The sequence below is a fragment of the Nyctibius grandis genome, chromosome 3 (genome assembly GCF_013368605.1).
Source record: "Nyctibius grandis isolate bNycGra1 chromosome 3, bNycGra1.pri, whole genome shotgun sequence".
In the NCBI taxonomy this organism is placed as follows: Eukaryota; Metazoa; Chordata; class Aves; order Nyctibiiformes; family Nyctibiidae; genus Nyctibius; species Nyctibius grandis.
In genome coordinates this window covers 4,387,667-4,409,814 of record NC_090660.1, presented here as the reverse complement: position 1 = coordinate 4,409,814, position 22,148 = coordinate 4,387,667, and the positions used below count along the sequence as shown (strand labels likewise).

Here is a 22,148-nt window from a genome sequence, read left to right as displayed (position 1 = left end):
AGTGTACCTTCTAACTCTATTGTCTACAAGTCCTAGATTTAAGGTATGTTTCCTTTAGATATTAAAATTTCCCTTGACATCCACAGTTTTGCTCTGGGCATCTGCAGAAAATAGTCTAGGCCATGCTTGTAACTGCGTCCTTCCAGAACTCAGAGGGGATGCATGCATGTGCTTGAATCACAACATGAGGAAGCAAACAAGCTGATGTCTTTCTGTCATTGCTTTTGTGTCTACTATACCAGGCTTGAGACAGGCAGTAGCTCTTAAGTGCCTTCTATTCAAGAAAAAGACATTAAGGACTATTTCAACAGGAAATACTTAAAATAACAAGACATACATATAAGCACAAATTTTATATTGCTTTAATTTACAATTTAATTTAATGAGGGCCGAGTGTCTGTTTCAAAAAAAAAAACCCCAAACCAAAAACCTCCACCCAAAAAAAACCTAAAACATAAGCTAAATGTCTTGAAAGAGTCTATATGCTTCTTAGGCACCCCCTCCATCCCAACAAAACACAATAAATGCGACAGGGAAATGACATACAGTAATTTGTTACCCAGAGGAAGAGAGAAAAACAGAAGTTATCGTTATGCATTTTAACATATATGCTTTCTGGTACAATCCAGAAGTTGAGTTTACAGTCTGAAGTCTGTCATATTTAGGCTTCATTCACAACATTCTTGTGAATGACTCTTTACAGTCATTCTTGTTCCACTCAAGTCCATGCTAGTTTCATAAGGATGGCATTTAAGTGAAGTGCATGGAAAGATCATGTTTGTGCTTAACTTTAAATAAAGCAGAACTCTTAAAAAACAAAACCCAGAACAACAACAACAAAACCCAAACAAAACCCCCCACACTAAAATACAAACAATCAAATGCAAAACTCCATACACCACATGTATACTTACGGCTTCATGTTGAAAATATCTTTAAAGCCAGACACATTTGAATCTTTGGTTTTATGCTTTTCAGCTACAGATTTTTCTTTAGTCCAGGTCATTTGCACTTTTTCCGGCACAGGAGTAGCCGCACTTTCTTTGACCACTGGAGCTGAGTGTGAGGCAGTGTTTCTATCATGGATCAGCTGAGCCTGGCCACAAAACAAAGAACCACCCCAAGATTCAGCCAAAAAGACTATTTATACATTAAACATTATTAAAATTTTGAAAAGGAATTTCACTGCAGTGGAACAAAAAAAGATAAAGAAAACCGCACCTTGTTTTGTGAACAAATACCAGAGTGTTTTGACTTCAGCATTAAATGAAACTGCTTGTAAAAATGTAGTTATTTGTTTATACTTGCAGGATTACATCTAGGGTGGGACATTATTTTTGTCATTAACTAAAGTGAGGTTGAATCCAGCCTGAGGGTACTTATTAATACCAGGGGGTTTTGCCACTGAAACTCTTGAAAGCCAGTGGACTCATTCTTCATCAGCTACACTGTTATTTTCTCAGATACTGTCGTAAACATTGTCCATTTCACATGCCTTTAGCTAAACCCTTCTCAGAAAGGGTTATTAGACATTGGAAGGGGCTGCCCAGGGAGGTGGTGGAGTCACCATCTCTGGAGGTGTTTAAGAAAAGACTGGACATGGCACTTAGTGCCATGGTCTAGTTGACAGGGTGGTGTCAGGGCAACGGTTGGACTCGATGATCCCAGAGGGCTCTTCCGACCTGATTGATTCTGTGATTCTGTGAACTGCCAGCGTGACTCTCATCAGTAACATGATGTTGGACTGGCCAAGTTGAAGCCTAGCCACTTTCCATTATATTATTTATGCATACAAGTGTGTATTACATAACAAAAGCCAATCAATCTAACCACGAAGGGGCCTTCTCTTCCAAGAGAAATCACAACTTTAAGAACACAATACTGTTGTTCCCACACACATATGTATTTCTGTATTCTCCGTTTGCCACTCCCCTTGCTCCTCTCGAGGAAAGAAGGAAGAAATATTTAACGTGTTATTTACTTACTTACTTTGCCTCATAATACTTTGTCCATAGGCTTCTGTATTTCCATCAAAAGCAACAGAAATACAGTGCCTTAGACTCTCTTAAAATCAGAAGTGAGTTGGTATGGGAGAGGATTGTTTTTGCGTTTTGGGGTCTTCTGAGGGTTTTTTTGGGGGGGTGGCTTTGGTTTTTTGTTTGGTTAAGATCTTCAGCAGTTATGAAGTCTCTTCAGAGACTTGTCACATCATGAGTTGAAGCTCCTGTTCCATTGGGGAACCTCCATTAGTCACTTTAGTGATGGTCATGGCCCTCCATATATGTGATGATGCAGAAGAATCAATTTCATTCAGGTCACAACCAAAAGCATGAATAAAATCAGAGCAGATAAGAAAATAACGTCCTATCTCTGGACAGTGATTCCCCTAGTGGTTCACAAACTGTAACTGCAGCTGTTTTTAAATGTCTAAGAGCTGTATTTTTTCTAAGTTATTTCCCTAGTCCCTGTCCTTGAGGATTCCCAAATCCTAGAGTTCAATACCGAGGTTCACATAAATATTGATTTGTTTGACCATCTTCATATCTCCCCAGAAGATTAAATCACAAGTCAAGACTATGACTCAGAAGTTACTGTGAATACAGTTTATCATGAGAATGGAAAAAGCTAACAAATACATGTAGATACTGTATGCACCATACACTAGTATCCAATGAACTAAAATTTCAAACTAACAACTGGAAGATGAGTTCAGTACAACTATGCTTCAACAGAAGAAAGTTCGCCATTTTTAGAAAGAGAATGAGGCCAAGACAAATTCTGGACCTACAGCACACATTTATCAAAATGCAAAGACAACAAAAGCGCATTTTTGTTAGTGCTATTATGATACTAAATTAATTACATAGAACATAACATGTTCTTCTCATCCTTCACAAAGAAAGGGAAACACAAAGATATACAGCATGTCTACAAACTAGGCTACACATCTTTAGATATGAGCACCACTTCAAGTGCACACTAAAACCATTGATTACATAATCCATCTCCTTTCAAACTCACCATGCAGAAAGTAGTAATGACATTTATGGGTTAATAGCGGCTTGCCAATAAGCATAGAAATCTCCCTAAAAAGCCCCAGTATATCTATACTGCCTCCGAGAAGCTTCAGTACTTCAGGATAGGAGCTATAAAGGAAGGCAATGCTCTGTGAAAGCATGAAATATGCTTATTTACAAAACACACACTATTAAGACTTTTTAAGAGATAAAAGGCAAAGTAATATCTTTGCTTCTGGCTTTTAAGAAAAACAGGTGCTCTCAGAAACCCAACTGCTTCTTCTATGGAAAATAAGTGAGAAAAATAGGATGCAGTTCATGTCGCAGAAGCATCATCTAGAGCAAAAATATAGGGTAAGATAATGAATTTAGAAAAACAGTAAAATTAAAATTTATGAAGAACTGTTCCATAACAATGAATGAATGAAAGTTATTAATTTGTAGTTCAGTTTGCAATAGTGGTACTTCAAGTGTTGCAATGGGAAAATGTATCTAGCCAGCACTACGTCCAGCTACCTTCTCCTCTCTATAATCATTACTCAGCAGTGTCTGTGCATCATGGCCAATGGACTGTGGACTAGAGTAGCTTTTTCTTCTGATTGAACCATCAGTGATGCTCTGAATCTGGGACAAAAAGGTAACCAATGACAAAAAAAAAGCCTACAGAAAAAAGTAGATGAACATATTATACAAAATAAAAATTGTCTTCATTTAAAGAGATGAGACTTGGTATTGTAGCTTGTTATAAACTTGGTTTGTTTTCACAAACGTTGTTTGTTTATATATACTATGGGGCTCTTTTTGAAATGCTTAGCAGTTCGTTATGAAGTCTCTTTACAGAGGTTCAGTGAATTTAATCCTTTAGTCCATATGGGAACCTCAAATATCGACTTGTTTGTGAGGGTCACATCCCTTCATATATGTGATGACTGAGATGAACTGATTTTATTCAGTTATAATCAAAAGCATGAAAAAAAAAAATCTAAGCGGATGAGAAAGCTGCTGCTTTCTGACTCTAAACACTGATTTATTTCCCAATGACTCACAAACTAGAATTGTACTCCTCATCTACACGCACCCATATTTCTGCCAATCTTACCTAGCAGCAGCAATCTGCACAAGAGCACTTGTGCTGAGCAACCCAACCCAAAGTAGTGGTGGGATGGATGACCGCCTTCTCACAGCTCCAACAATATCGCTGCCTGGCCCAACAGACATTAGTCAGGTCCAGCCAGAGAAGGAAGCTAACAAGCACCAGGAAGGGCAGCAAGGAAGTGAACGAGGCTCTACATTTTCTTTCATTTTTGCAGCACTATTGTCAAAGTCAAATCAATAAATGTTTGGCAGTTGCACCTAATTCACTGAATACCCATACCCCAGTTCCACAAGAAAACCCAGGGGTAAGACCAAATAAAGTTCCATTTTAAAAAAGTGACCGAAGAGGGAAGGGTGAGGGTGATTCCTCAGGGATAAGAGCATGCCTATGAGGGAAACAGCAAAAGAACGCTGTACAAAAACAAATTCTCTTCGTGAAGATCTGAACCTCATTTGAGGTTCAAGCAAGCACAAAAGTGAGATTAAAACACTAATCTTGGTGGTAACAGGAAACAAAACTACAAGCACCATTCAAAGCTGGAATATCAGGGTTATATTTGAGTGTCTGCAGACAGACAACGAAAAGAAAAGCAATGCTCATTTGATCTAGTGAAACTAATGAGAGAAAGGATTTAGAGGTCGTCGTAAAACTGGAGGGGATGGCTCAACTCATTCAAACGATGATCAGATTAAGAAAAGGCCTGGCACACTGAGTGCATATACTCAACTTGTAGCTCCAGAAGAACTAAACAACATTTTCTGATGAAAATACAAAAGAACAAGGTAGATAAAGATATCCTCATCAGAAACCACAGATGGATATGGCTTTTATGCTTGGACAAGGCAGGAAATAAGTACTAGATGTTCTTACAATTATCAAGGATTTTATTTCAGACCATGAAATAAATTCAATGGTATTTTGAACATCTCAGATTTTACCCTGCCTGATATGAAGGAACAAACTGAACCTATAATGGTGATGGCTACATTCAGCTAAAAGTGAGCAATAAAAAAACAACATGGGGGAGGAGAGAAGAAAGAAATGAAAACTTCCAAGCAAACATCACTCTGAAGTAGTGCAGATTCCAACCAACTCATAGAGCTGAGAAGAAATTGTTTTGCCTCCACTACAATTTATATGCTATAGACTACAGAGCCTTATGTCTCCTTGGGCTACTTGTAAAGCACTCATGAGGAAGTTAAATCCTTAAAAGCCTACTGTAGATTGATTAATCACTCAAACTCCACTGGAAAAATACTAGTGTCCAATAAAGAAATGAGAAAAACTTAAAAACACTGAGTAAGGAGTACAGGCGAGCTTGTTTTTTACTGAAAAGATGTTAGGTAGGCTCAGATCAAAAGAAAACTACCATAACGCAGATGGGAATAAAGAGATTTTACAGCAGCACATTCCTAAAGGCATCTTTAGGAACCCTAAAAACCTCCAAAACAGAAAAAAGAATAAATAAGGAGCGATTTTTTAAAAAAAAGGAACTGCACAGACTTGTAGGATTAACACCAAAAAGGCTTAGGCATAAAGTGAGTTACAATTATCAGTAGACAAAAAAAGCCATAAGAAAAAAGTTCTAATTTTACAAATTAGCACTTCAACACAGTAGAGATCTCTTATTTGGCATCGGAAAGAAATCACTATAAGTGATAGCAAAGTCAAAACATTTAATACTTTTTACATCACTAAAAAGTGTTGATAATAACGGGATAGTTAATAGAATAAATGAGGGGGTAGAGCACAAGTCAAAAGAAAAAAAAAAAGAAAAATATTTTAAAGTTATGAATATTCACAGAAATACAGCTGCACGACGCTTGTCACTACGACATGCAAAATACCACCAGGGACTCGTAACAATAGGGGAGCAGCAAATGTAGCATTCCCATCTGAATATCACAGGATTATAGGTTGGTCAACCTAATTTTGTCTCCAGAAGCAATTAGTTGATACATAAAACATTCCAAATAATTCATACCGACTAAAAAATAGTCTGTATGAATTGAACAAGACCAAGTCACAAACAAAGCTAATCAGCCCAGTTGAATAATCTTAGCTAATGATACATGTCAAGTTTGGAAATGCTCTGGATATATTCCACACTGACGCTCAAATGTTTTACTAGTAAATACTTGCACTAATCTTAACAAGAAGAGGAAAACTCTAAACAAAAAAATATTTATTTTTTTCAAATTAAAAAAGATTCCCCCATATACACATTATTTTAAGCTTGCGAGTGAAACCTGTTGTAGAGAAACTAACACAGAATGCAGTTATAAAAGCACTTTTGCTTTTGACTATTTAGAGACTGATTAGAAACAACAGCCAAGAAATACTACTTTCAGATTTTCCCAAAACATCTTGCCAAGCCAAGTCCCTACCTCTCTTTCCCTTTCGTTCTTTGATAGCTGCATCTGTTTTAGCATCTGAGATCGCTGTTCCATCATAAGTGTCTTCTCATATGTGAACGCAGAAATATCGTTTTCAAACTGCAAAAGAGATTGACATTAGAAACCTCAGAAGAAAAGTACTACTCAAAAGAACAATGTTTAGACATTCATTCCTGCTATTCATTCAGTCCTGGAGGTATTTATGGCATTAGAGTAATCCCAAGAATATAATTGATCAATATAATTTCTGTCCTCATTCTTAAAACTTCATCTTCAAACAGCAATCTTATACAATGAACTATCCTACTTTAGTAATATCAATGTGATTTTTATTTAAATTTGAGGTGCTTGGGACAGACTTTCCATTGTTCTGTTCCAAATAGGCTGCTGAAATGACAAAGGGTTGAAAGCGCTTATTTAACCTGGGTCTGCTTTGCTGCCTCCTGAGCATGTGTGCACACTTGTCTCCTTAAAAACTGTCTAGAGCCACAAAATACCACATTGTCCTTTCACCAGTGAGAAACATTCACAAACAGAAGCATTTATGAAGAAACTCTGGTATATATTCTCACATCAGCTAAAAGCTAAAATACAACGTAAAAATCTACATCAGTGATCTGTGTTGCCACCGACTTAAAACCCGTCTTTTATCTTTTGGAAGATTCTCAGGGTTAAATATGACCCACGTAAGAAAAAAATAAATTGTGCTTCCTATACTATCTTCTGCTCAAAATCAAACCAAGGCTGAGCCTTTTTTATGGTACTCTGTTCACCTTCTTTCACCCGCACATGCCACAGCATTTTAGTCTTTTATATTCCATACTTTAAACAAACAAAAAAAAAAATAAAAGGATTTATCTTACTTCCTAGTTCGAAATACTAACCAAATTTTTCATAAGTCATTTTTTTCACAAGTAATTTAAATGATTTTTAAAATTTGCTTTATGATTAGCATGATAAATCATTTTGACAGGTTTTGTTCATTCCAGGAACTGGTGGTGGTAGAAGCTTTGAACCAGTTGACTCATCTTCTACATCCCACTTCAGAATGAGTTTAAAGGGTTTTTATTTTTTTTTTGGTCCGTCTTTGGACATTATTTATGCTGGTCACCTTTGAGTGCTGGAAATGAAGTTTTTCCTTAGTCGCCAAAAAAAGCAGGCCTATACAGACTACAGCTTTAGTCCTTTAGCAGTTCACGACCAGTATTTTAAAGGAAAAAAAAATTACAAAATTGATTTTGTCACTATTTGACTTGTGAATCTGTAGCTACATCATCTTGCTGTTCAGTGCTAAAGAGGCTGGCAATGCCAAAAACAACTGACATACTCTCATGGGGGCCTAGGGATTCCTTATTCCAGAGAGACACTCACACAGCATTTGGAGAGACAGACATGTTCATCCTCTCTCACGCTGGATGCCATGAATTATTAGATTAAGCATATTCAGCCTTCCATTTCACTGCCTGCTAAAACATCAAGCTTTTTCTTTCCTGAATGAACTATCTCTATGGCCTAGTCCTCATAAATACAGTAAGCATTAACACATCAAAATAGCTCAACTCTACTTGATTTGTAAGTATTGATAAGATCCCCTCTCAGTCTCCTCCAGGCTAAACAGACCCAGCTCTCTCAGCCTTTCATCATAAGGGAGATGCTCCAGTCCTCTAATCATCTTTGCAGTCCTCCACTGAATGCTCTCCAGTAGTTCCTTGTCTTTCTTAAACTGAGGGTCCCACACCTGGGCACAAATCCATTTTCCCAAGTTTAGTCTCAATTGCACCTAAAAAAAATATGCAGTAACATACCATCTCAACAACTTCCACTTCAGCATTCAGTCTAAGTTGATACAAGAACATCTGAAGATCCTTCTTCAGTTTAATGCTATTATCATCCATTTGAGCAACAGTGAAGATACGCATTTTACATTTTCTCCAAACCTATCAAAAAGATACATGATAACAATTTGTAACACAGTGATTGCTATCACCACGCATAACCCTATTAAGGTGAAAGACTATTTAATTAGAAACCCTTAGGACTATTCATTGCTAGAAAATGAAATCCCAGCCATTTTCTGTTGTCCTTGCCTTGTGCTGTCGAAGGAGAAAAGGCAGTAACATCAGCATACCACCATCATGAACAATCCACCACACATCTATGTTTCCATCAGTAAAACGTTCCTGATTTGTTGGAAATAAGTCAATGTTTTTAGCCACCAACAGTGCTTGATGAGCCGCTGTTGTTTCTCGTACAGTGTCTGCAAGGGAAAACAAGACATTGGATCAAGAAAAAACTGGTTTTCATTCACAGTTGTTTTTGTTTTAAATTCAAAAGCTTAAATCCTCCCAGATTCTGCTGAGGCAAAAGAGGAACATCCTGGGTTTAGTGACTAGCCTGCTCAGGAGAAGAATAAGAGAAGCCATAGCTGAAGAGTCTGAGGGCTGAGAAAACCCACTCCACATGAAATCAGATATGGGGAAATAGTCAATTGTCCGCTGGATGTTCAGCATCACATTTCCTCCACAGAGCAAATACATTAGTTACATAGTTGTATTACAAATGCATAGGAGAAAGTCAATAATTAACACATACCAACAAAATTTTTCCACGAGAAACGATTTTCTGTCTGCTTCCATGACTGTGGCCATGCCATCAGGACTGTGTTGTGCTTCATCCCTCCTAGACCAGCTGACTGAATCAAACAGGATATTCCATCTCTGAAATTAGGTGACACCACAATCTGGCAAAATCCTTTAGTCTTTTCTACTCCCATTAAGGCTTTAATGTTCTGCAAAAGGAAGATTACACGTGGGGAAACAGATTCATTGACACTGGTAATAAACACCATCAGGAGTAACAGCACTAAATGAGAGCAAAATGTTAGCTACAACGTATAACTAATATCAAGAAACCGCTAATTTCAAGAGTGAACAACATTCTATGGCAACTAAAACCCAAAACACCCACCTCCCCAAAAGACACCACACACATGTTTTTCATGACTTTAATTATTCAGCCTTTTATTTCCAAAGAATGAAAAACATATGAGTAAAACCACATTGACAAAGATACACAAAGTAACGCTAATTCAGGTAAAGTCAAAACTGGTGACTGACAAAGCACCGTATGTTTGGAATGACAAGTCCTTTCTTTTGGAATTGGAAGGGTTTGGAAAAACATGATGCCAAGCACTTTAGAAGAAGAGGCCGTCAAAGCTCCTTAAGCAACTTTGACATTAAGAGGCCAATTCTTTATTTATCAGCTCCCAACACGGAAAAATAGATGTTCATGAGGCAATTGGAATCACTGGCTAGATAATGACAAGATAAACTGACTAGATTAAGTCTCCCAACACACCTTTAATTTCAACATGGCTCCCCTTTGTTTAAACATTGACAAACATACAGACACATAATGTAGTAATATAAAAGCATTCACAATGGTATCAAGGCTGAGTAGGGAACTTCAGTTTCGGCATTTGCTATGTTTTGATAGCACGACTTTAAAAATCCCATCACTATCAATGACCTGTGTGGGAGGAGATCAGCATGGTTTCAGAAGGAAGAACCAGCACATCAAAATTTGGAATTTTGGAAGCATCAAAATTCATATCAAAACCCATCAGGAACAGATTTGATCACAGAGTGCCTGGCACTGGCTCAGTGTGGCTTCACATCAGAAATTCTGTTTAGTAGAGAAAAAAGTCTTCAGAGAATTTGGTAGCAAAGCTAACAAATCTGTCTGTGCAAACAATATCTGTGAGGGCGTATCAGTTTAAATAGATGCTTTTTTCTTTTTATTAGAAAAATAGGAGAAATCTTGATTTACTGGAAATCTTCTAGAAACATTTTCTAGTTGAAATTTGCCAAAAACAACGAGGCCTCCAGATGCCCGAACTTTTACAATTCATCTTCATTTCCATTTTAAAAGCAACAGTTTCCTCGATCTTAACACCAGGTCCGACCTTCTAGAGAACTGGGAGATTAGGTCTCCCTTAAATTAATTCCTGTTCCTTCTCAAAAATGTAGTTGACTTCAAGTTAAATGACCTATAGATAACATTTCAAATCCTCACGGGTAAATCGTTTCTGTTTAAAGGTTTTCTTTGTTTTATTTCAGAGGCCTAATTGTATTCTTGGTCTTGTTTTCTACTCACACATGTTGATAATAACAGTTTAATAACAATTCCTTTCACAATATATCATTGCTAGACTTTTACCACCACGTTTTCAAGCTAATTGCTTTCTTGGAGCCTTTTCATGTGATATCAGCTAGGCCATCTGGCTTCATACTTTGTTATTTTAAAAACCACTAGGGACAAGTCTGAGTATCAGAGGGAGAAAAAAGAAAGCTGGGAGGAATTAGGGTAGTTAGCTTTGTTAAGTCCATTTCAACATCTCCAGTGCTCGTCTATCTTAGAGATACCAGGTCTGAATAAATCACAGGCATTTTTACACAGCTTTGAAGATGACTTGGATCAAAATAGTAGACATTCAAACTGATACTCTTTTCAAAAACACTGAAGATATTAACCATTTTTGGAAGATATGATGGCAATCAATGCCTACTTTTGGAGTAGACTTTATCGTAGTTTTCTGAAGGCAAGAGATATTTCAATAGTATTCAATACATGAAACATGGTATTTTCTAAAAATGTTTCCCCACTGTATAAAGTTAGGAGTAGCAGAGTTTGCATAGGTAAGCAAATACAATTATCTGTTTAATCCAGTATTGGGGTAATATAAAGAAGTGCACAAGTTGTTTAAGACTGAACAAAAAGGGAAACTTGCTTTGCATCGAAAGTCCAAGCTGTGTGAACAATGGATCTTCAGAAGCTCAGTCTATTAACTTGCCTTTTTCCTTCAGGGGACAATTTAAAATTAAGTTCAGGTATTTTGAAGGGCTCCCCACAAAAATCTCTACATATTTCCAATTGGGTACCATAGTCAAATACTGACCCTACCTTCTCTGGAGACAGGGGATAAATAGGAAAGGAAAAAAAAAAAGGAGAGAGAAAGAAAGTAAAGGATCTCAAGAAGGATGCTGTTTACGGTTTAGCAACAGAATAGGATTCTGGCAAAGGCTGCTCCTAATCCTAGCTCTGCTATATATTTCTAGGACAATGTAGGAAATATCATGTATATATCCAGAGGATATGCATTTGTTCAATAAATGTTAAAATTTCTGTTAAATAAATCTGTTTTCTTTGTAAGGTAATTTGTAAAAAATCAATCACTTGGCTGTTTCAAGAATGTAATTTGATCGTGAGCCCAGGGCTCCCAATATTAAAGAAAATAAAAATCTAAGTAGTATCAGCATTGTCTCATCCTATTAGGAAATTTTAGAAAACATTTTGCTACACACAACCACCTGTTCTTTATATATAATCATTGATTGTGCTGATAGTAAAAGTTGATGATTTATTCAATACTTTACAAGAGTCTGTTCTAATTCAAGATATGAGTTATTTGGATTCAACCTTTACATACTAATGGAAGTTACAAGTGTTTGTAAGCTTTTACATACCTCTTCAGCTTTCTGAGTTTCTGTACATCTATCCAAGTAGATTCCCTGAAGCACAGAGCCCACAATAGTTAGTCCTTTACCAGCCTTCAACTGAGAGGTGAAAGAAAGCAATCTAGGATGTTTCACCAACTGCTCATTATTCAAGTTTAACAAGACCAAAAGTTGAGGTCTGCCAAAAAAAAAAGTTACACAAATATACATATAGAAAAGCAAGGAAGAATTGGAAAATTAAAATTAACAATAAAATGCAGATTAAGTGCTTAATTCAACATAAAACATTCAACTACCAAGCAAGGAACTCATAATTTGCAATAGCAACAACACTTCAGGTAGAGAATACCTACATGAGTCACCACACCATCATTCTGAAAAGCTACCTTAAAGAATAGTTTGACCAAGAAAATTATTGAAACAAAACTATCACCCTTCCAAGGTCATCTAGTGCAACCCACTGCTTGAAGTGGTTAAACACCAAATGCACACCAGGTTGTTTACAGCTCCATCCAGTTGGATTTTGAAAACCTCCAGAGACAGAAATATTACCACCTCTGGGTAACCACTTCAATGCTATTAATTAGGTATTGTATGCTTACTAGTTAGTTATATCAGCTTTTAGGATCCCTTTAAGCCTCCTCCAAGCTGAATAAGCATAGCTCCCTCAGTCTCTCCCCACAGGAGATACGCTCCCATGTCCCAACCATCATCTTGGTGGTCCTCTGCTGAACTCACTCCAGCTGATTGATGTCTTTCCTATATTAGGGTGCCCAAAACTGGATGAAGTATTCTAGATGTATTCTGAGTGCTGAGCACAGAGGAGTATTATTTCCCAATATGTTTACTTCTCAATATACTAGCTATGCTCCTGTTGATGCAGTCCAGCACGTCACTGTCAAGACATACTGCTGGCTTACTGTGTACTGGGAACCACGGGTCATTTCCTCCAGAGCATGTTCCCAACCTTGTACCATTGCACTGGACAAGCCTGTCCCAGATACTGGACTTTGCACTTGTCCTTCTAGATTTTCATGATGTTCTTGTTGACCCATTCCTCTACCTGCATAGGTCCTTCCAGAAGGAAAGAGACATACCCTTAACTGTACTGATAGCACCCCAAGTTCACTTTCAACTGCATACTTCATGAGGATGCATTCCATTTCCTTTAATCAATATCCAATCTGCTCACTTTTCCCAAACCAACATTTTATAATTTTTCCTGTCATTACCACAAATTCAAAAAACCTAGTAGTGACTATAATTGAAGTATCACATTTAGAGGCAATGTCTTTTTTCGTGTGTTCCATGATCAGAGTTCTTCTGATTTGCATTACAGTAATCAGAAGTGACAATGTGCAAACGTCCTCTTGTTTTTAAATGCTAATTTTTTTAATTTTTTGTGTTGGCTTTGAGAAAATTGATAGTTTAACAAGTAAAAAGAATATATTGAAAAAACAGTAGCGGACATCTAACAAATAGACAGCAAACGTGAGATTTTGTTTTAATGCTATCTAAACAATTTAGAAAGTGTTACTATTAAATGAGGCTATATAGAAAAGATTGCTACAAAAAAATGAAGTTAAACAAGTAACGGATCCTCTGTACATTTATACAACATATTTCAGAGGGAACACATATAGAAGCAAAAGAAAAACAACTTATGGAATTGAAGCGTTTCTTCTATAGAGACAGTGGGACTCAATGATGACTGTTCTTTTGAGCCTGGAAAATCTATAAATAATCAAATATTAAAATTCTTCTGCACTTTGGAAAACTATGTCAACACCACATGGATTTAAGTTTGAATGAGTATGCTCATACTCTCAGCAAAGCTAATTACATGCTGACCATAAACCGCATGCTGTTGCAGTAAAATAATACTATTGCAACGACATCATTGCCATGCCCAAGTTAAAATATTATTTTGATGGTGAATTTCCCTTTGGCCATTAGCTTTACCAACAGTATTCCCAATATATTTAGAGATTTCAAGAATTATGTGACCTTGGAAGGCATAGGACTTACCTCCAGTTCTTGGTGTGAGGAGGACCATCTTCAACACGAAGCAAAGCATAGTGAGCTGCGTTCAGAGACAGTCCTCGGATTCCATCACCCCATTCTTTTTCCGCTCTTCAGGGTGCAGAAGAGATTCAATTAGCAGGGTCACGTTTATTTATGCAAGTTAAGTACTTTTTCTCAAGTGATGGATAATGGGCATAAAAAATGAACACTTTTTTGCATGAATGCATGAGAAAAACCTCATCTTGCAGATTTAAATCAAGAATGAAGACTAACCAAGATGAAGCAGCCTCAGGTCCCTTCAAGAGAACTCTTTATTAAGTATTTATTGAGGTCTATTTTATTCATACTTTGGAAGATTTTTTTTTGTAATCATGAGAGCTACTTAAGTTGCTTTTAAGCACTAGAATGAACAAGTGAGGGCTACTTAAAAGAAATGGTTTTAAAGCAGCAGAATGAATAAGTGAAACTTGACTTTGTATGGATTAGTGTGTTGTATCTTCCTTCCGACACCACCACTACAGCTTTTTCCACTTCCTTTCCTCCCCAGCTTCTCTCCCAGATGAGCCTAAAGCTTCATCCACCCTCCTGGCCACTTTCAGTCTCCCTACATTTTCCGCTCCTCTTTCTCACTGTACACAGCTACGCTACACGCCAGGTGGCCAACCAAATAAGAACGAACTGTCATCTAACACAGTATTTTCCTTTGTGAGAACTCCATTACAGCAAGGGGTCCATCTCCCTTGCCCTCCCTCTCTCATATTTCCATTCATGAATTCTCATTGAACTTTGTAACCTCTGGCCTTCTTCTGAAATTTAGATGAAATAAGGCAAACTGAATTCAAAAGCCATTAAGAACAATGTGGCAATTAAAATGTACCCTGACAGACAGCACAATCATGTATGTTTATTTTACTTAAGTTATCCAAAAACTAAAACAAAAACTGAGGTTTTCTCCAGAAAGCAATTTTTAGAACATTTCAGGGTGAGGTTACCACCACCAAATCAGCCCCTGCATTGGTAAAGGCAGAGAGAAAAGTTGTTAAGTTTCTGCAAAAAAGAATCTCTTTCTACAGGGTGTATGTGCTGGCTATGTGCCAGCGTTTGTAGAGGCTGTATACGGATTTGGATGTACATATAATTTTATGTATATGCATACCCACACACACTAGTAGAACTGTTATCATCTGATCTGACTTCCTCGCTGAAACAGGCAAAATAATTTCCTTATAATTAACCCAGTAAATGGAGCTGTTACAATCCAGGAAAGCACCTAATCTGCAAATGGAGACTTTAAAAGATGGAGAACCCACAAGGTGGAGCAGTTTATACCAGCTGATCCACTTAAGACCTATGCTTAATCACTCATCAAAACAACTGGCTTCGCTTCACCTTGCTGTTCCAAGATCTTACTATTTTGCTTGACTAGAATCTTCCAGCATTGGGTATCTACCCTTAGAAAGGGAAAGCATACACCTTACTGATCATAATTACCTCTAGTGTTTGGATATGTTGTTTGGTTGGGGGTTTTTTGGTTGTTTTGTTTTGGGTTTTTGTTTGTTTGTTTGTTTTGGGTTTTGTGGGGTTTTTTTAATGAACTCTGCATGCTCTTTAGGTTTCCCACTTGCACAGCATTTCTTCATACTGGCGTGGCTCTGTATGTGTCCCTTGTGAAATGCATACAATGCCAAGTATGTTGTGATTTAAAGATTGTCTAAGCCTTCAGAAAACAGATAATTTTCAGTGGGTGCTCTGGATTGTTCAGTATGATTCATTTTAAAGAGTGCCAAAGAGTAGAGTTTTGGGCTTTAGCACAAGTTAATAACAAGGTAAACAGTTTTGTAATAGTTGCTGCTTGATCTTAAAAGGTGATGTTTGTAAAGTACCAAAACTTTACACCATAATCTCTGCTCAAATGAAAATTTCCCAGCCTTATTGGTCCTTATTTTAATTAGTTCTGGCTGTCAAGAAGTTTGGAACAGAGCTTCCAGAGAAACTAGGAGCTGAAAACTTACAAGCCCTAACAGAGATGGGATCTTCCCTTGTTTCAAGGAATACTCTTAATTCTATTACTTCAAGTTGTATCTCTTTTACACAAAAGTGCTTTTTGCTGAATGTTAAAGATATTAAATATAGAATAAAGAAGATATATGGTCTTACCCTCTATATTCTATGTATTTGTATATACATCCTGCGATTAGCATGGCAATCAAAGCATAGTACCAAGAGCAAATGAACATCAAGGCAAGACATAAACTCATCCCCAGGAATGAGAGAGTCCTAAAAGAAACCATTTTTTTCCGTTTTTTTAAATAGGCATGCAAATGTTCTACAAAGTAAGTTTCTTATTTAAGTTAAACTTCCAGAAAGGCCTTTCTTCTTCAAAGGCCATTTCATAGCTACTATATAAATAAAAATACATTGTCCCACTTTTAGTTTACAAAGAAAAACTACATTCTGAAACTTTGTGTGACATAAATAATACAACTGAACTAGATATAACAATAGATTTACTACATTTGTCACTTCTGAAACTATCAGTACCTCCAAGTAAGGTCAGTTTCAAAACATATTGCTATCACTTAGTTAATTTGAATTTAAGCTAAAAAAATAATCCTTGAACATTATGTTACTTCCAGCAAAAACAGTTGATTAGTTTAAATTAAATTTGACTCAATTATATTCTCCACTTCTATTGTGGCCTGTTTTTTAGGCCCGAACACGGGACGGCAGAAAAAAACACAGAAAATCTTTTTTCTATAAAAAGAATGACTGAGAGCTGAAAAAGTTACAGAAGCATTTCCACATTAAAGTTTATATGCCCGGTTTTCCCACACTATTATTCAAGACAGATGTAAGTCAGTTCAGAACTGGACACTTCTGTGACTACTTTTAGTCACATACGACACCCCAGATTTCTTTTCACCTGATTTCCAAATTCAAACCAGCTTTCTCTGTATTGACAAAGAGTGTCCCTAGACCCAACTTTTGTTTGGTACCTTCAGTTTGCTTCCTTAGTACCATACAAGCATTGAGTCCAAATGCATCCAATTTTAAACCAAATAAATGCTTTCGACCTGTTCCGATGACATCAGTCTAAATGTATTTTCTCTAGAAGAACAACATCTGCTCTTTCCTGCTTGACTTAAGCAACCTAAGACTCCACTTTCACTCAAAAAATATGAAAAATAATTGCTGCCAAACAGTTACAAACTCTGTTGCTGCCATGTCACAACCTGTTGCTTTTTCTTCCTCACCATGGTCTATCCTCTACCTCTTGCTACCCTCCATCTTATCCACCTGCCTTAGCTTTTGAGCTACTTTGTACCTCCTACTACTTCCACAATCAGAAGAGGGGGACACATTCAGGGGAAGTGGAACAAAAAAACCCCCAAAAGACAGCAACCCCCCATTTTCCTTCTTGATGTTGCAAATACTATTAGGTGTTTGCAGTGACAGACTGGGAGACAGTCACTGACGTACTTGGAGGTTTAGGTGACAAACTAGTAAATGCCTACTGAGCATATTTTAAAAGATTTTTCAGGGCTAAAACCGTGACATTTCATTTTCACTCAGTTCTTTAAAAGCAAAAATAATAAGCAACTCTTACATCCTAGAATCAGGCCAGCTTATCTCCTGAAGGGTCTAGTCTTCAAGGCATTTCAGCACTATAAATTTCTCAATACAATTGCTGTTAATATAATAAATATATGTATTTTTAACATTCAGTAAAAATCAAAAAGTTTCCCAATCTTCATTTGAAATGTTTGAACTTCTAAGCCATTAAAAAAAAAAAAAAAAGCTAAACCAAAAACCCATATCTACAATTATTGTATAATTGGCCTTTAGTGACTTGGTCAAGTATCCACGTCTACTTCAGTTATCAAATGCAATGTCCAAAGCATGATGGATTTTAAAAGCAGTGATCATACTGTTAAAGAGCCAACTGATGTATATTAAATGAGATTTTTTTTCCTGTACAAGCTTTGGTTTTGTGTATTTTTTTCCTAACTAAAATGAAAATTGTATCAGCCTTCCTGAATATTTTTACTAGTTCTCCTTATCTACATATAAGAGACAGCATATTTTTTCACCTTCATTCTCACATATTCAGAAGATCTCTTGACTTATAAGCAATATTAAATGTCATCCTGTAACCCTTTCCCAAACCCTCTACATTAGCCACATGTTTTCATGATCACAGCTATTACTAGCTCTATTCCAAACACATGAAAACAAATGTTGCTGTTCGAGTGGTCAGTGCATGAATCATCTTATAACTCATTTAAGTCAGAAAGGAGATTTTTGTTTTATCATTGCATGAAAATCAACAATTTAGGGCTGTGTAATTAGTTGTAACTCTTCTGAACGAAGGAATATTCCCTACCAATGGTAATACTTGAAACGAGGTCTCCAGTTGGGAGTCCGTAAAAGCGTCTGAACTGCACAAGCCAGATTTACAAACATATAGCACATAAGGAAAAACCTGTTAAGAAAAAAAAAAAGAGGAAATAGGAAATGAACTACAAAGATTTGCATTGAAAGGCTGAACACAATCCAAAAAGGACAGAAACTTTTACCCTGTGTTCACAGTGGTCAACATAACACAAGAAGTAGATAAAATCAATCCTTGTAGAGTATTAGGCCTCAAAACACGGTATTAGCATAACATAGAGCCTCAAACAAAGATTTCAGAGAAAATGTAGCAAACAATTGACAATCATGGTGCACTGGTTTTGGCTGGGATGGAGTTAGTTTTCTTCTTAGTAGCTCATATGGTGCTATGTTCTGGATTTGTAACCACAACAGTGATGTCTCAGCTGTTGCTGAGCAGCGCTCACACAGCACCAAGGCCTTCTCTGGTTTTCTTGCTGCCCTGCCAGCGAATGGTCTTGGGGAGGGGACACAAGAAGTTGGGAGGGGACACAGCTGACACAGCTGACCACAGGGATGTTCAGTACTGTATGATATCACGCTCAGCAGCGAGAGCTCAGTGAAAGGAGGACGAAGGGGTGGACATTTAGACTTAATGGTGTTTGTTTTCCCAAGTAACAGTTACACACGGTAAAGCCCGGCTTTCTAGGAAACAGCTAAACATCTGCATCTCAATAGTGAATTAAATCCTTATTTTGCTTTGCTTGTGCACCCAGCTTCTGCCTTACCTATTAAACCCACTACTTTTCTCACTTTTACCCTTCTGATTCTCTCCCCCATTGCGCTGCGGGGGGGAGTGAGCAAGAAGATGTGTGGGGCTGGGCTGCCTACCAGGTTCAACCTATAACACATGGGATAAGCTTTCAAGACAAGTCAGTAAAATAAAGTTCAGTTCATACTCTAAAACATTAAATTGTTTTGTCTGTCTCTATTAGATGCACTTGAGCTAAAATAGCAGGAATTTTTATTTTAAAATGCAGGTTTTTAAAAGCTAAACATATTTTTACTAGCATTCAAGAACTGTCATGAAAAAATTTTTTTGTGACTAGAAATAAGTTCCAGCCAAAACATTTTGTTGTTTCATGTTATCTCCAGGATGAAATAGGAATATAACTTGTTAGAAGACAAAGTCTAGCATGTATTATTTCAGAAAGAAAAACCACTACCTAGTTAATTTAAAAATAAAATACTATTTAACTGAAGCACGCAAAACACCACATTCATACTTACATTGAAAGAATTGGTGCTACACTGTCCAATGAGGCTATTAAAATTCCTATTTCACAAATAGCAGCAGTGAGGAGCAGAGCCCAAGTTGGTTCTCCATTTGCTTTTCCATGACCAAATACCTAGTTCAATTCATGTAAAGAGTAAGATTAGGGAAAGCTGTTCATTATACAGTTATGAAATATGGTGCAGATTGTGAACTAACTCTAACTGGAACCAAAAACAGTCATTAATTACAAAGGAAAATGAAGTTATCTATACTACAAAAAGACACAAAGAAAATTTGAAAAACACACATTTCCAATTTGAAAAATGTTTACTAAAATAATCAATGACAACATAACACTAAAGTACCATTGCAGTTGCTGTTGAAATCTTAAGTCACTTAAAATCCACATGTATCAGAGACTTATGCTTAGTCTATAAAAAGCTAATATAGTTGAGGGCTGTATTTTTTTTTTGTAACTTACAAAATAGACATCAACTTAGTACTTACAAACATAAATACTGAACTTTAAAGAGGACTTAGGTAAGCCTATGATCCTACACAAAATCCTATGAAAAATCATTTTGCATGTGGTAATTTCCTTTGGGAAGAATTCTATCCAGCTCTACAGGCGATAGATGGCAAAGTGCCTCACCTGATGTTCCAGCTATATTTATTCTCCTCCATATTCTTCCATACTGTTATAAAGACTAAACCCTCACTCCCATTTTCCATAGTGGTTTCCTTTGCAAATGTCTAGGTTCTTCACCTCACTCATTCTCTGGACTGTTTTGTTCCCTTAATTTCCTGTCATGCATCAATCTTCCTTCTCTTATATTAAAATGACATTTTTTTCTGCTCACATTTCAGGTCTTGTGGTTTTTTCTTAAAAACGTCATACTCTTGCCCCAATATTCATCTCCTTGCATTCATTTCCTTGATTGTCCATGCAGCAGCTATATCCCTCTAAAACTGCAAGCACTTTTCAAGTCTCATACCCCTCTTCAAACACCCTGCTTCCGCTGGATTCCCTTTCCCTTACTTCCCAAATCACGTAAATTTTTTCCTTCCAATTCTTCACTTCTTTCAGATCTAACCCTGATAAGACAGAATCATACTGTCATCCTCTCACCAAGTACTAAATTTTTACTTCAGACAGAAGCAGATGCTGTCTTTTTAACTTAATTCTTGATTCATTAACCCTTCTGGCTCCTGCTCCCAGCAGCAATACTAGTGTATGTTTCCAGTGACCATCCTCCCTCCGGCCCAAGAGAATAGAAGGACCTAAAAGAAATACAGTCCTACTGAGACTTTCCTCTCTTATTTTCCCATTCCCACATATTCTGCATGTCTTCCTCCTCCTCAGATGTTTCCCCTCCAACCCTACTCAAATTCTCCAATAAACCCATCATTCATAATAGTCGAAGGCACATCCTAGTTGAGGAATTTTCTCTTCAAGTCACACATCAATGTGTTGACTCATTGTAGGCTTTCCCCAAACTCAGGAACCAAACCAAACTGCTACTATTCTATATCTAGCCCTCACTGAAGACAGGTTATAGATATCTCTGAATAGAGTTCTAAGTTATTTAGCAAGAGTAATAGCCCATTTTTAATATAACATACTTCACTGACCTAAGATGTGAGACAGTGACCTAGAGCACGCATCTGATCAAGAGTCCAGAGGTAAGTGTGGGTAAAGTAGGGAATACTCAAAGATAAGTTTGATCACATGGCTTAGGTATCAAAATAATGATATAAACCTCCCAAAGAGATACATAAAACCAAACAAGTGCTCCACATCATCCTCAGGACTCTCTCCATACAGAACAGCCTATTCTCCTAAATTCAGCCCTAGCTACCTTCAGTACCTGTGCTATCTGCAACTGCTTTCTGTGTGCTAAATTTGACAACTGTCCCCTAACTCTGTTCCAAAAATATTCATAGGTACCCAGATATAATCCTCTTTTTTTATAGTTCCACCTGTTCGTGGCAGTTTATCATTGTGCTGTGCAACTGTTGGCTATTCTCGGCAATTTGAGGTAAGCTTTCAAACCCCACCACTCCACCAAACTTCACCACAGAAATCACACCTTTGCTCTCTAGACATTATCACCTTTTGGAACTTTATTTAACTCAAGTCTTGTCTACTTTTTGCAGATGCAGCCCAGCAATTGTGTTAAATATCTTCCAGCAAGAGTTCTCTTATCTGCTGTTTGCCAGTTCCCTTACTCACTTCCTTTGAGAAAAATCTGATTTATTTTTAAAATATGCACAGGGATGTTGGAACAATCTTAACATCTGGAGTCATGGAATAGAATCCTATTGTTACATCTTTGTTGACTTCATTTAGCTTACAAAAATGAATAAAAATTGGAATTATATCTCTAGGATATGAGAAGTATCATGCAGTTCCATAGTGAGATTAAATCAACTCTTCACAAACACAAGTTG

The 22,148-nt window shown here is 37.0% G+C and overlaps 1 protein-coding gene across 3 annotated transcripts in view; it reads right to left on the bottom strand.

Moving 5' to 3' along the window:
- The window catches only part of SLC12A7 (solute carrier family 12 member 7), a 74,913-nt gene that overhangs the window by 4,988 nt on the left and 47,777 nt on the right, over window positions 1-22,148 (bottom strand). For 2 of the 3 annotated variants that reach the window (XM_068396913.1, XM_068396915.1), the window contains exons 13-22: window positions 19,712-19,830; window positions 18,435-18,533; window positions 16,208-16,327; window positions 14,054-14,158; window positions 12,035-12,203; window positions 9,102-9,297; window positions 8,597-8,766; window positions 8,315-8,446; window positions 6,501-6,608; window positions 915-1,096 (exon numbers count right to left, since the gene is read on the bottom strand). In XM_068396913.1, coding sequence (XP_068253014.1) covers window positions 915-1,096; window positions 6,501-6,608; window positions 8,315-8,446; window positions 8,597-8,766; window positions 9,102-9,297; window positions 12,035-12,203; window positions 14,054-14,158; window positions 16,208-16,327; window positions 18,435-18,533; window positions 19,712-19,830 — 1,400 coding nt within the window. Of the gene's footprint in view, window positions 1-914; window positions 1,097-3,533; window positions 3,642-6,500; window positions 6,609-8,314; window positions 8,447-8,596; window positions 8,767-9,101; window positions 9,298-12,034; window positions 12,204-14,053; window positions 14,159-16,207; window positions 16,328-18,434; window positions 18,534-19,711; window positions 19,831-22,148 lie in introns of all 3 variants that reach the window. The other variant, XM_068396916.1, reaches the window with a different exon arrangement.